Raw genomic sequence first — 16,152 nt, forward strand, 5'->3', positions numbered from 1 at the left:
AAAACTGATGTTATGGCAGCTACAGCTACTGTCTGATAGGCAGTGACAGCACTGGAAGAGATTGAACAACTACACCAACAGTGGTTATGAACCCTAGTCAGAAGCAGAGAAACCACCTACGGGGCATCTAAAGGATTTGCTGCAGTCATGCAGCCAGGTGGTGTCACTTGCCAGCCACCTGTCACTGGCCACCACCACCTCTGCCTCTTCCCTGGCCATTACACTGCCTGCAGCACAGTCGAACGGCATGGCATTTAAGGCAACAGCCCTCTGGATGGATTGTCTGTTACTGTGATTCATGCACATGGACACCCATTTCATCACCACCGGGATAATGCACAACACCAAATACGCACACGAGATGGGGCTACTGGACAGCGACTGTGCCAGTGAGGTTAGTGACATTATCACAAATGCACCTGCCTCCGTAAAGCATGACTTACTAAAGAGGCAAGCTCATTCATAGCTTTCCCTCTCCAGCATGCAATGCTTAGGAAAATTGTCGCACAGGGAGGAAATTGGCAACATGGAGCTGTAACAGTTCATACATCATCTCCGCACCTTGGCCCCACAGGAGGTCCGAGACTCACTCCTATGGTCCACATGGCTGTCTCAATTGCCTGAGATGCATCACACCCTGTTCTTGATAATGCAAAGATTGTGCACAGAGTAATGAAGGCTGCTACTCTGCATTTGTTTACTACAAAACCTGCCAGAGACAGGTTGGATGACATCACCTCATGTCTTGACAAGTTGACAAATTGCCGGTTGCAGCCCTAAGCACATACAAACAACCAGATTGCATGTCATCACAAAGACAATGCAGTGTGGTCTCTTCAAGCTCATCAGGCCAGATAGAGTGTTTTTACCACTATGATTTTGGCAAGAGAGCATGTAGGTGCAGATAACCCACCCCTGGGTGGTAAACATGAACAGTAGCCTCCAATACCCAAAGGACAAGTCAGTCAGCATCCATCATGATGCTGGTGGTAATGGTTGATTTGGAGAGTAAAGGGACCAAACAACAGGGTCATCAGTCCCTGGTGGTAATGGACAGGACTACTGAGATGCAGTTGTTGTTGGATACTGGCTTATTCGAGTGGCAATTTATCACAGAAGATGCAACCTGCACTATCATCAGGCTCAATTTCCTTTACTACTCCGATCTCAACCTTGATGTGAGGAATGCTTCCATTATGGACTAGGTCAAATAAGTTACGGTAGCATGCCAGCCCACACAGTACAGTGAACCATTGGTATAGTTCCTCACCGTGACATTAGTGCTGGTATGTTTGCTAAACCAGTTCCTGTTGATTATACAACACCCTGGAATGCTGTCATGGCCCATCCACTCAGCAGTGCATCACATCAAGACCTGATCTTCCTGTTTTCTCATGGCCAGACGGTTGCCATCCAACAAACTCCGCATCGCAAGAGAAGAATTTGATTAAATTATCCAAGCGTGCCGGGCACAACCATCAAAAATCAACTGTGCTTTTCCCGTTCATCTGGTACAAAGGAGGGTGCCAACCCTTTGGTGACAATAGAGGCATAACATTCTGACAATTTCTGACCAGTACCCTGTACACCACATGGGAGATGATTTTGTATACCAACTGCTGCAGCACACCATTTTCTTAAAGTTTGGATCTGTAAAAGCCTACAACCAAACACCTGTGACAACAGAGGACTTCCGAAAAACTGTAGTAAGTATGCCCTATGGACTATTAGAATCCCATACATGTTATAAGCTCTACTGAATATGGCACAGATTTTTCAGTGTTTTATCAATGAAGTTTTGCAGGGATTGGACTTCTGCTCTGCATAAAATGATGACACGTTGGTGGCAGTATTATCCATAGAACAACATGAACTATATCTACACACAGTTTTACAAATGTTTGATAACTATGGAATCTGCATAAATCTGGCTAAACATGCCATTGGTACTAACAAATTGACATTCATGGGAATCAGGGTGTCCACAACTGGTATGTATTTGGCAGCTGAGCACACTGCTGCACTTACAACTTACCCACCCCTGAAAATGTTGTGTGGAGTGTGTAGTACCTGAAATCCACTTTTACCAACATTTTTTACCCTCAGCTGCCAACCCATCTGTCACTCCACGCCATTCTTGTCAGCCCCAAAGTGCACAGTTTCACACCTGTCACTTGGACTGATGAACTGGAGGCGCAGCATTTGAAGCCTTCCAGCCAAGTCCCACATAAGCCACCTTCATTGTGCATCCAATTGCTTGTGTCCCATTGATGATTTTTTTGGATGCCTTGTCCTACACTGTTGTTGCTGTGCTACAACAGAATGTGAATGGTTTCTGGCAGCCTTTGCATTTATTCCCAAGAACATCACAGAGCAGCAGCACTCTTCGTCACCACTTCACACAGAACTTTTAGCAGCCAAAGCAGCATTCAGGTATTTCCAATTCATGGTGGAGTGGCATGCCTTCACTATTTATACAGACCATTAGTTCACAACCATGAAATAACTATCCTCTGTGCAAATCAACTAAGTTTGTTTTATTTTGCAATTTACAACAGACATTTGGCATGTAAGTTATTTGAAAAATCAACCGCCGATGCTTTGTCTAGAGTTGACAGTATCTCTGCAACTGTGGATTTCTGTGACCAGCAACAGAGAAAAATTATGAAGGGTAATTAAGGGATCTGCTGGAACACAAGATGAACCTACACCCGTATGTGCCTGCCCTCTGCAAGGTCTCAGTCACCCAAGAATTCGTGCTACTAGGGCACTAGTAATGCAGCATTTTGTGTGGATTGGTATACAGGACTGCCGTATGTGGATTTGGACCTGCATTCCCTGCCAGAAGCACAAAATACCATGGCAATGAGCTCCGTGCTGAAGTTCTGACATTCCACAGGGATGATTCTCAAACATCCACCTGGACTTAGTAGGTCCACATCCGGTCGCACTCAACTACCAGTACTGTCTCCCTTGTGATCAACAGATACACCAGGTGGCCAGAGGTAATACTGGTAACACAAATTGTGCTTGTTCATTTGCTGTTTGATTTCACATTTAAAGTGCTTCCAGCAAATTAGTTCTAACCAAAGTAGGCAGGGGGAGGCAGAAAAATTACTTGCAATAGCCTAGCTGTACAGGATACACAGGACAAGGAATTCACCATATCATACATCCACAAAGAGCACTATGGAGTGCTTACACCCTTTCTTGAATGCTGTTACAAGGTGTCATATAATGGTGTTGTGGATTGATACACTACCAGTATTGCTGCTGGGACTGCACAGTACATTAGAAGACAACCTGCAGGCCTCTCCTACAGAGCTGCTGTATGGAGAACCTCTGCATCTATCAGTAGAGTTTTTCAAACCATACCCAGACCCTCTCTCTCACTCTAGCAAAAATTTCCTTGTGGTGGTTTTAGAGGCAAATGGGGGCTATGTGACCAAGTGGAACAACATGATGCAGAAAACTCTCTACCTTTGTTTTCAAAGACCTAACAACGACAAAGCCCACTGCACAGATCATTGTAGCTGCCCTACAATAAGACGCCTTACACACTTATGGAACAAAAAGACAGGGTATTCCCTCTCTACATTAAAGAGTTAGATACAGTAGTGTCCACTAACTGATGGAAAGCACCTTACTTAAGTACACAACATGCCACTGGAATACAGTCCACCACAGGATGCAGAACACACCTTAGGCCACATATGCCAGCATTGCAATGTTATCCAGAGCAGTGACACTCAGTTGGAAACTGATTGGCCTCCACCCACCTACATGCAGCAGTCCCCTTGCAACACTAGACAACTACCAGCAACCAGCCACAATGGAAACTTGTTATGGATGAAAAATGTGGTTCTGTTTCAATCCAGTAGTCATTTCATAGTTCAAGTTAGTACTTTTTGTCTTATGGCAGTGGTGGTGGTGGTGGTGGTGGTGGTGGTGTAGGGATCCCAGCTCATAGGTCACTCCTGATCTACCCATTGGCAATGTCGGGAATGACCAACACTCTCAAGCAGAAAGAAGACCACTACCTGTTGCAGAACAATTATTACTGGTGTGTATGCAGTTGTCTGATGTGCAATGCAAGAAGTAACCAGCAGGAAGATTATAGTGTATGTGATAGTATTTATTTATCTTCTTGTTCTACTGATCAATAAAGAGATTTACCTTTAGGTGAAGTGAAACAACTATTAAGTACCTACAAACACGATGCTCTAGTGAACAGCATGTTAAATTCAATAATACTGATAAGTGCATGGGTACACAGAAAATTAATGCATTCTTTATTAGCTGTTTTGTGGTAATCGTGCCAGCAAGCAACACCGGAATTCCAGTCTAAACTTCTACACAACACTTTGTTTTGTTCCTCTACAACAATTATTGTAAAGTTATTGGGTGATGATCTTTTATTACACCACCTCTCCACTTTTACCACAATTTCTCCTTGTGTATCTCTCTTCTTTCAGCCTTTAAATATGAAAATTTGGTTCAAATCTTAAGGTACATTCTTAATTTGCTATACTGTTGACAGTGTTAAAAATATTGTATACATACTGCAGTATACTACTCAAACGGCTATTCTGGTTAACACAGACTTTTCACGTGTATAGATAAAGTGTGTATGAATGTGGTACAAAGCCTATGGGGGTGCAGGGGAGTGGGGAGGGGAGGAGGATGATGGGAGGGGGGGGGGGGGGGAGAGAGGAGAAGAAAGCTATACAGCTATAATTTGGGGAAAATGTCATTTATATTTCAGTTGACTTTCAAAATGTGTTGACAATGTTAAGTATATGTACAATAACATAGCAGACATTCAAAAATTAATTAGTTCTTCATGCATAGTCCCATCAAGGACTGTCAACTTGTTGTCCAAAGTGCATGAATTTAAAGCCATCAAACTATTTAGGCCTATGGTACTATGGGAAATACTTTTAGCAACAGTCACAGCAAGGCTCTTTCAGACTAATTCCACACATTTTGTTATATGCGCAGCTCTTTCAAAACCAAGATGCTTTTACACATTAATTCTTACAATAAAGTACAAAAACGCCACTGTTAATAATGTGATTTTTTGAGAACAAACAGCAGCTTTACTGGTTTTGAACTGACATGTCATCAGATGGCTGTTCACATTTAAAATTATTGTTTCACAGCCAAGACCCACTGGGAAAATTCTTGTAACATTCAAATGACACTTATAATCATGTCATGATCGCCATGGAAAAAAGAAAAAAAAAAAAACAAAAAAAAAAAACAAAAAAAAAAAAGACTGACCCCTTCCTCTTCTTAGGGTACACCTCTACTAAAAATCCACCAAATGAAGACAGACTGAGTGTAATAAGAGCAATGCAAGATGTGTTCAATGAATTCTTGAGTACAATTTTGTCTGCCGATATGACAAAAAACCTAAGAAGTGTCGGTCTTTCATAAAGTCAGTAAATGGACGAATGGCATTTACTGAATCATTCAGCAATCATACTGGCATGAAAGCAGAAAATAGCACAGAAGAGCAAAATATTGAATTCCATTTTCCTAAACCGTTTCAATGAGAGTAGTATACTGTGGTTTCTTCTTTTATTATAACTGAATGCTGGACTGATATTGAAATAAATGATAATATATAATCATGTCAACTAGTATTGCTAAACAGGCAAAACACAATGTGATCTGATGGGAAGGCTGTGATTGTGTTCAGTTCTACTTGCTCTGTTTGTCTTGGGGTACATACAAGCTTATCGAATTCTGGACCAGTTTTGTGATGGAACAAAAGACTTCTTAGCATACTTAGCAAAACCTGCTGTTATTAATGATGAGAAAGCATAAGATGTGAAGCACACAAGCTTCATATGTACCCAGTGGAATGTTATAGGACTCTTACTGCTCACAAAAAATATATATGAGCTAATGGATAACACTGAAAGTTGCATGAGGCTGTTTAGGGAAACTACAATGTCAGAAAATCCAAAATACGCATTACATCTTCTTTCTGCTATCACTTGATATAAACAACATTACCTATTCATATTTAAAAACAAAATAGGAATAGTCCATCACATTATTCAGAAATGAAAGTCAAGAGAATATTCGATAAAATCACTTCACTTTTAAAATGAGCTACAGTACTAGTTGTTATATTACTGAATATTTGTTCTATCTGAAACAGTGCACATACAATAAAAATTTCTGTTATTGCTGTATGACAACATGACTAAAAACAGACATTTCTATCACTCTGTAAGCCGTTTGTATCTTACTCACAATACCACACATATACATAGATAATTTTCTTAAATAATGGGAAGTTTCTCCTAGATTATTAACTTTCTTATCTTTCTCACAGTTTTCTGCAGTTATTATTCACTCTCTTCACATGCTCATACAATCATTACCATTCCACATGTCTTTTTCCTACATACTTGTAGTTTACCTTTCTTTCTTTGCTTCTATATTGCATAAAGGAAAAGCCAAATAATGCTCTCTCCACTATCAACACTAAATATCACAATGTTTTTAAGCAGAATCAGAGCATTGTAAAATAGTCATTCATGAGTACATTAATGTTGGACTCTTACATTTTTGTTACCAAATTATGAAATGAAATAGGGTGCTCTTACAGCTGTTTCACAAGTTTCTGATCCTCCTTAGGCCCCTTGTCCTCATTTTTAATTTGCATGAACTCCTCAAGCAATTGAACAGTTTTATTTGTTCCGATGACACCATTTTTTGTGTCACTGTCCTGGATGTGATGCCTAGGAAGAGAAAAAAAAAGAGTCATCCATATCAGAGTATTTAATATAACAACAGGAGACTTCTCATGGTTTTTTTATAAATTAAGGAGGATAGTATTCTTACCAGTCAATGTCGTGAGTATTTTTAAGGATTTCTTCAAGAAAACTCATCTTTTCATTAACATCTCTCAAGTGAGTCTGCATTTTTGTCATAGTGTTCCACTGTTGCTGAAGATACGCAACTCTGTCTTTGTACTCATTACAATCTAAGTTCATACAGAATAAACAGTTTAAGTATCAGAAAGTAAAGGTAATTTATTATATAAAACCTACAGCAATAAAAATGGAGCAAAAATTTAAAAAAGTGAACTTTAATATCAGTATATAAACAGCCAATAAAGAAACCAATGACTACTGTACTTAAAAAACATCTATATATGAACTGTCACATGTAACAAAATTTAATTGTTTCCCAAGCAATTATGAGTTGTTTACAATGACATTATGTAACTAACTAAAAATAAGTTCTCCACCATGATACAGAAACGAACAAAAATTGTAATTACTTCACATATGGCTCCAGCAGTAGCGTGATCTTTTACTACTGAGGAACTGTGCAGATAAAAAAACTATATCTCAAGTTCTGTTTTGTTAAATACAGCTCCAGTGAGCATAATGAAAAAGCACTCCAATTCATAACTGAAAAAAGAATTTAACTCTCAAATGTCACAGGAATTGTTTTGACAGAATATTAAGTATTTGTTTTCATAATGTTACTTCACAACATAAAGAGTTATCCAAAGGTACATTTCTGTTGAAAGAATAATTAATTTTTAAGTGGTACGGATCCAATAGAATAATTTATCAACAATGCTTTTCTTATAAAGTGAGTGGCAATAAAAGCACTAATTGTGTTCATGAATGAAAATACACAGTCCAGTCACATTAATGTGACCACCACCTATGTTCGATGTCAATGTGCAATAACCACTCTCAGAAATATAAAACAAGTCAGGGAATGAGGAAAACAATGCAGTCATTATGACATTGCAGAAACAGAATAATTTAACCGGTGTCCAGAAGGGCACGATCACTGGCTTTCGAGCCAAGGGTGGAAGCATTTCTGAAAGGGCTAAGTTTTAAACTGTTCATGTGCTGCCACAGTTAAAGTATACCACGCATGGCAAAATGGCACTATCCAACACTGGAACTGAGGCAACTGTGGTGCACTATGGGCCGCAGATGACAGGGGTAAACAATGGCTGTGGATGTGTGTACAGGCAAATAGACTTGCAACTATTGAGCAACTGACAGCCCAGATCAATCAAGGGCTACCCTCAGAGTTTCCTCAACAACTGTTGCTGTGTATGGGCCTCACAGCAGGTGCCTGGTTCATGAACCCACACTGGCTCCTATCCATCAGCAATGAAGGCTGGAATTTGCATGTCAATTCTGCAACTGGACAGACTGAAAACAAACACCCTGCAACAATTGTTGGAAGGGTCCAGGCTGAAGAGGGAATGTTATAGTCTGAGGAACGTTTTCGTGGCATTCCCTCGGTTGATCTCACCATTCTGGAAGGCCTAACAGATCAACGCAACAATTCATGTATCCTTGGAGACCATGTCCACCCTTACATACAGTTTTTTTTTAACCCCTGCATGATGGTATCTACCAGCAGGACAATGCAATGTGTCACACAGCTCGAAATGTACATGTGTGGTCCAAAGAGCACTAGGATGAATTTAGCATACTCCCTTGCCATTAAACTCCAGATGTGTATACCCAATCGAGAATCTGTGGGGCACCTCGACTAGGTTATTCACACCACAGATCCTCATTCAAGAAATCTAGCCCAGATGACAACAGCACTGGAGTCGACATGGGCCCAATCTCCCTGTCAATACCTTACAGAACCTCTTTTGTAGCGGCCCGTTATTGTTAGAGGGCCCACACAACCAAGACATAAGATGGGTTGCCGACCTCCTTTCAGGAGCGCAGAGAAAAACATCGTCAGTGAACAGAAACAATAACAGACTTTCCAAATAAACATGGAACTACTTCACCAGACAACATGTGACAGTGTTCCACCAATAGGAACTCATATGGCTCATGTAGCACTCTGCCGACCTGGCTTTATAAGCACACCTAGACTGTCAGACCTGCAGTGTTTACCAACCGCTAGGAACATCTCCAGCCAGTACTTACGCTGGCCTTAGCATCGTATTCACTCGCTGTAGTAGTACACTGTATTTTTTAGATTAGATTTTGGTCAGTATTTTCTTCCATTGTTTTGTTTCCTTACCTGGTTTGCCACCACAAGAGTTGTGGGGTTTTTCCTGTTTTTTCATGTGTTTAACACTTAGTGTATGCCAAGAAGGTGTTTTTCTTTAATTACAATGAAGTGCATTTAAATAGACTGTTAGTCCTTTCCTTCCGACTGCAGTATACTACAGTTATTGGCAACGAGGAACAAACTTTCATTTTCAAACGGAATGATCTCCTCCGAAGAGCTTCTTCAGTCCTTGGTGGAAACTCTACAGCAGATTCAGCCAACGCTCACACATTCAGAAATTCATTCTCACTTGTCAGCATTGCAAGAGGTAGCTCATAGAGTTGATTCCATCGCAGGTAAATTGAACACTTTGCATGTGGCTCCACCGGCGTTTCAGACTTTCGATAGGTCTGTCTAACCATGGTCAAATTATCTCAAATGCTTGGGACAATATTTACTGGCACATGGGATCCATGATGAAAATCCAAGTCGAGCTTTTCTGAGCAACAGTCAGTCCACAAGTGCATCGTTTAGTTCAACAATTCAACCCCTAGCAGTCCCCTCGAGATCTCTCATTTACTCACATCAAGGGCTGCCTTTTTGAGTACCTAGATGCCCAAATACATGTCACCTCTGCCCATCAGACTTTATTTTCTTGTTGAAAGTCACCAGGTCAGATTTATCAGGAATGGATTACGATGCTCCAGGGTCTCTCTGGCGATTGTAAATTCTGGTGCACCAACGTTGCTGCAAGTCGCCTTACGCCTCATTGTTGATTCGTGATATGGTGGTGTTTCACACACCAAACAAGGGTCTTCGGGCTGATATTTTGAAGTTACAGGACTCGTCCCTTGACACCTGTCTGCCGATCATTCGTGCGTTTCAAGTCTCACCAGCTACGACCACCAAGTCTTGATCCAGCTGTTTACGCGGTTCACCAGTTGCCTAGCGCTGAGTGAGAGCCTCGTCGATCCATTGGTCCACTCCGTGAGAGGAAGTCTTTCACCTGGCTTTCATCCTATCCGAACTGTTTCCAGACTCACCAACGGTTGGAGTGCCCTCACCGGCGAGCAAGATGTACGGCTTGCAGCCCAGTGGGCCATATTGTCGTGGTGTGTCAGGCTTCACAGACACATCACATAGATGCCACACTTCCTGTGGATGCACAGGTTCATCACGAATCGTCATCTCTGGACCTGGAAGCCTCGCATTCCATTGATGGGCAAGTATTCTCCATCATTCCCCAATCGGGTACCCGTTTTCTCCTTACCTTGGAGGTTGGACATATTCCGGTTGTCTTCCAAACTGACACGGCATCATCCATTTCTATTGGGGATGGTGCCACATGCCAATATTTGGGCTCACCGGCATTATCCCCATACACTCGCACCTTGCGCAGTTTCAGTAATCACTCTATATCAGTCGATGGCATTTTTTCCACACAAATCTCTTACAACAGTCGTTCCTTCACTGCTCAGTTTCAGTGGTTGGATCCCCTGGCGCTACTAACCTTCTGGGTGTGGACAGTTTTGGTTGTAAGGGTTTATCAGCGAAGGATGTGGTACAGGCGATGTCAATTCCCTCATCGGATACCCTCCTTGCCCCGTTGCTCAGCAAATAAGAAATGCTCTTCTTATCCTCCACACCACTGGCGAAGGGTTTCACTGTGCATGTTCAGCTTCTTCCCTCTGCTGTTCCTCATTTTTTTAAGGCCCACCCAGTCCCCTTTGCTCTCTGAGACAGGCTCCAAGTGGAACTTCGCCACTGACAAAATGAAGGCATCCTTTCTCCCATCGCGCACAGTCACTAGGCGATGCCTATCATGGTAGTTGAGTAGTCGAACAGTGCTTTATGCATTAATGGCTATGTTAAGGTCACAGTCAATTCTCAGTCCGTCACTGACACCTATCCTGTTCCATCAGTGGATGATGTACTCACACATCTTGCGGGCTCTACCGTTTTCGCCAAAATTAGTTTGCACGATGCTTATTTGCTGTTGCCACTGGACAAGAAACTGCAGCAGATCCTAGTCACCAATACTCCGTGTGGACTTTACCGGCACCCCCACCATTTTCCAACATTTGGAATGCCTCACAAACCCTGTTCCCGGGGTGGCCAACTATCTAGACAATGTCATAGTCAGTGGCACGGCCGCAGTGGACCTCGCGGACAAGCTGGATCAGCTATTTCAGGTTTTTTCCAAGGCTAACCTGCATTGCCGGAAAAAAAAGTGTGTGACTTTTTGGCGTGGGAAGTCAGCTATCTCGGGTTCGTGATGGATACTCATGGCCTACACACCTCTAAGGAGTATGTCAAGGTGATTCAAAACCTGCCTCCTCCCATCAACATGAAGCAACTGCAATCTGTCCTTGGTCAAATCAACTATTATCAGTGTTTTATATTCCACACTGCAAAGATTTCAGTGACCCTGACTGGGTTATTGCGCAAGGGTGCGCGTTGGGTTTGGGACACAGCGTGAGCACAGGCTTTCACATGTCTAAAGTCATCTTTCTTCCACCCTTTTAGTCTGGCCACTTAAAATCCTTCCTCGTCTCTCATCGTCGCCGCCGATGCCTTGGACTACGGCCTGAGTGCAGTCCTCTCCCAAGTGGCTAATGGCATTGAGAGGCTGGTGGCTTTCGAATCCAAAAAGCTGAGCAATGCTCAAACCAAATATAGTCAAACTAGAAAGGAAGCTTTGACACTGGTTTTTGCCCTGACGAAATTCTACGATTTCGTGTATGGTCGTCATTTCACGCTGCAGACTGACCACAAACCTTTGGTTTCTTTGTTTCACCTGGGTGCTGCTGTGCCCACCCAGATAGCACGCCACCTCCAGCATTGGGCGTTCTTCCTGGTGATGTTCAACTTTGATATTGTCTGCCACATCTCTAAACAGCACACAAACGCCGATTTTCTGTCCCGGCTGCCTACTGTGGCAGAGCACGAGTTTGACACCTCCACCTTGGTTTGTTTCCACGTGGAACTGGGCATGGACATAGCTCTGGATGTGCTTCCATTGGATGCTGATGCAGTCTGGCGGGCCACCACTCAGGATCAGACACTACAAAGTTCTCTGCTGCCAAACTGCTGCAGGTTGGCCAACCAGCTGTCTTAGTTTCCACGATGCAAAGGTCCAGCATTCTTGGGATCATGAGCACATGCTCTTTTTCTGCAGTGGCATCATCCTTTTTCATAGTGGTGGTCATACAGCATGCGTTGCGCCGCCATGTCCTCGACCTCCTCCACAGAGGCCATTGGGGCATAGTCCTCACTAACCAGTTGGCCCGCTGACACTTTTATTGGTGCGGTTTGGATAAAGACATTGACCCCCCTCATGTCAGTCAGCACCACGTGCCAAACATGTCAGGCAGCATCCCCGCACCAGTATTTTTCGTGGCTGGATGCAGCTGCTCCGTGGGAACATCTCCATTTGGATTTCACAGGGCCGTTTCATGGTTCCCAGTGGCTCATATTTATCGACTCTGGGTCGGTCGGGATGCCCTTATGTCTCCCGCATGAGGAACACCACTTCTGCTGAGACTATCAAAATTCTCCAGTGCCTCTTTGCTGTCGAGAGCCTCCCCAAAACGATTGTTACAAATAACGATCCACAGTTTACTTCGACCAAGTTTAAGCAATTCTGTACTTCCAATGGAATTTCCCTCATCCATATCGCCCCATTTCACCCTGCATCAAACGACCAGGCACAACATTTCATGTGGACGTCCAAGACCCAGCTCAATAAGCTGCTGAGCCATCACCCGCTAGAGGAGGTAGTGCTTTTTTTGGCTACATACCACGCCACCCCCATGCCGGTGAACTTCCAGCAGAGATACTTCATGGTCGACCTTTCTGCTCTCCCTTATCTGTCCTGGTTCCCGAGGCTTCTCACCCTCCCACTTGCCGACGCACCCCTTTTGCATCGGGCACACGGTCTAGGCGTGGACCTTCTCTCATCCATGGGCGTGTTGGGTGCCTGCGGTCATCACCGAGCTCTGCAGCCAGGCGATGGCATCTCTCCGGTGGGCCAACAGTTCCACCGCCCGCCAGCAACTCAACCAGCTCCGTCTGGTGGACCATGACGCCTGGGGGGGAGCTGCCAGTGCCTATCGCTGACCACCCTGTGACGGAACCTCCGCTTCCGCCTCCGCCTCAGTCGCTGTCTCTGCCACCAGCTGCCTGTGCTGCGTCATCGCCGCCCACCCCTGCCAGCCACAAACCAATGGATGTCAACCAGGACACCCCTACTCCTATGGACATTTGTGGTGTTGTGCATTTTTTTCCCCAGGGGGAGGAATGTTGTACTGGCCCCTTACTGTTAGAGGGCCCGGACAACTGACACACAAGATGGGCTGCCGACCTCCTTTCAGGAGTGCAGGGAGAAACATCGCCAGCAGACGGAAACAATAACAAACTTTCCAAATAAACATGGAACTACTTTGCCAGACAACATGTGACAGTGTTCCACCAATAGGAACTCATATGACTCATGTAGCACTCTGCCGACCTGGCTTTATAAGCACGCCTAAACCATCAGACTGGCAGCGTTTACCAACTGCTAGGAACAGCTCCAGCCAGTACTTACGCCGGCCCTAGCATTGTATTCAGTCACTGTAGCATTGTAGTAGATTTTGGTCAGTATTTTCTTCCATTGTCTTGTTTCCTTATCTGATTTGCCACCACAAGAGTTGTGGGGTTTTTTCCTATTTGTTCTTGCATTTAACACTTGGTATATGCCAAGAAGGTATTTTTCTTTAATTATAATAAAGTGTGTTCAAATTGACTGTTAGTTTTTCCCTGCCAACCACAGGACACTACAACTTCACTGAAACTCTTCCTGCACATCTCACAGCAGTCTGTACTGCAAAAGGTGGTTATGCACGCTTTTGACAGCCAGTCACATTAATGTGACTGGACAGTCAGTAAAACAGAATGACATTGACGGTAAAAATTTAAAAAGGCAGCAGCCATCAAGGAGAGAAGCCACAGCCACAGCCACAGCCTTCAATATTATTCCACAACCAAGGTGCTCATGAAATTGTGACCATATCGACTGTGGAAAAAATAGCCAGATGAAGGAAGTTTGAGACTCAATTCATTTAAAACAAAGTTAATGAATAAAAACTACAGAACAGCAAGTGAAGACAAGTAGTGAAGTAAGAGAATAAGAGCTAGATCATTCTGAAAAACTTAGAAAAAAAATCATAATGTGGACACAGTAATGCAGCACATATAAAACAAAAAACACTAAGTAAGTTAAAAAATGTCTCTATACTGAATGCATTAATTCAGACAGGTAATGATGGAGAGTTACAACTAGATGATCACATTAGTGATGTGAGAAGTGGATGAAGGGTGTAGAAATCACTTGAAATTGAAATACAGAAGCATAAAAATAGAAATGTATAATGTTGAGGAAAGAAAATATGCAACAAGAAATCTTCTTCATACAGAGTACAACATGCAAAAGCAGGAGGAGGGGTTAGGGAAGGGTAGCCGACAGCTCACAGCAAGGTAGCAGGTGTGCGGAATAGGAAAGCAAAATGGAAAGGCAGTTGTACGGGATAGGAAAGTAACATACGGACACTGGAGCTGGTGAACTAGTGCAGCACAATATGACGATGACATGCAGTACTGGATTAGGAGAGAGGGATAGATCAGAGAAGTGGATACTGGGGGGCGGAGGATGCGGGTGAAGAGGGTCAACAGTGATTGAGGCTAAGGGAATTGTGATAGCCAAGGATGCGTTGCAAGAACTACCTTCTGCATAGTTCAGAAATGCTAGTGCTGGGGGTAATAATCCAGATGACACAGGTTTTGAAGCAGCCACCAACTTTGAGCATGTTGGGCTTGGCAGCGTGTTCTGCCACTGAGTGCTCAACTCTGCTCTTGGCTATCATCAGACTGTGGTCAAGAGCAGAGTTGATCACCCTGTGACAGAACACACTGCTGAGTGCTATGTGCTAGAGTCCAGTGATTGCTTCAGAAAACGTGCCATGTGGATTCCTCTCCCCCCCCTCCCCCACCCCAGCTTTTCTTAACTATGCAGATGGGAGTTTTCCTTGCAGCACATCCTTCACTCCCACAATCTTCTCAGCCTCAGTCTCTGCTAAACCACTGCACCTGCACCCTCTGCCCCCAAGTTTCCTCCCCTATCCCGTCACCCTTTCCCCATAATGGCCATCATGGGCCGCACGAACTCACCGGCTCTGGTGCCCAAATGTTACATTCCTACGCCATGCACCTGCTACCTCTCCCTTCCACATTCCAATTCTGCAAACCACCTACTGCCTCCTTCCAAGCCATCAGCTACCCTCTCCCAACCCCTCCTCCACTTCCACCTCTTTCTCCCTTTATCCACCATACCTGATACAGCCTCTCATTCCAGTCTACATGACAAACTACAGTCCTGACACTTTAGTGTTCAGTTGGCATGATGTAGCTACACATTATTCGGTGAGTTGTCTTCTTCACTTCTACATTATTTACCTATCAGCATTTACTATCTTCATTGTGTTCCTTACGTCAATAAACACTATCTTCTTGTTCCTACTCACCTTTATACTCAATAACATCCATTCCCATTGGTCTCTGCAAGATACTGCACTCTTAATGAAATTCAGTGAAGCTCTGTAGGTATTGGTTATTCACCAAGCAATTTTGCCTTCTGTAGTTGTGTGGCTTGCAGAGATATACGAGGGCATGCTGGAAAGTAATGCCTCTGAATTTTTTTATGAAAACTCTTAAGCTTTTTAAATTAAAAAACTTTGTGAACATTCTACATCCTTATTTTCATTTCTATGTATTTATTTCCGAACATAGACACCCTGGCGACAAACACATTTCTCCTAACGAGCTATCAGTTTGCTGATACCATCACTGTGGAATGTTTGACTTTGTTACCACAACCACAACCTCATCTCTGTCAGCACAACTTCATCACTATCAAAGTGAAGCCATCGAAAGTGTCCTTTGTGTTTCGGAAATGGATGAAAATCAGATGGGGCCCAGTTGGGACTTTATGATCAATGACAGTGAACCCAAGGCATCAGATTGCTGCAGGAGTCACAGTGCTTGTGCATGGCCTCACATTGCCATGCTGAAGGAGAGGGTTGCTCCATGTGTGAAGGAACTCTT

The 16,152-nt window shown here is 43.4% G+C and overlaps 1 protein-coding gene across 2 annotated transcripts in view; it reads right to left on the bottom strand.

The window, feature by feature from the left end:
* LOC126183611 (golgin-84-like) overlaps positions 1 to 16,152 on the bottom strand; it is a 104,661-nt gene that overhangs the window by 56,937 nt on the left and 31,572 nt on the right. For both annotated transcript variants that reach the window (XM_049925721.1, XM_049925722.1), the window contains exons 4-5: positions 6,862 to 7,003; positions 6,624 to 6,758 (exon numbers count right to left, since the gene is read on the bottom strand). In XM_049925721.1, coding sequence (XP_049781678.1) covers positions 6,624 to 6,758; positions 6,862 to 7,003 — 277 coding nt within the window. The remainder of the gene's footprint in view (positions 1 to 6,623; positions 6,759 to 6,861; positions 7,004 to 16,152) is intronic.

The sequence above is a fragment of the Schistocerca cancellata genome, chromosome 4, assembly GCF_023864275.1.
Source record: "Schistocerca cancellata isolate TAMUIC-IGC-003103 chromosome 4, iqSchCanc2.1, whole genome shotgun sequence".
Lineage (NCBI taxonomy): Eukaryota > Metazoa > Arthropoda > Insecta > Orthoptera > Acrididae > Schistocerca > Schistocerca cancellata.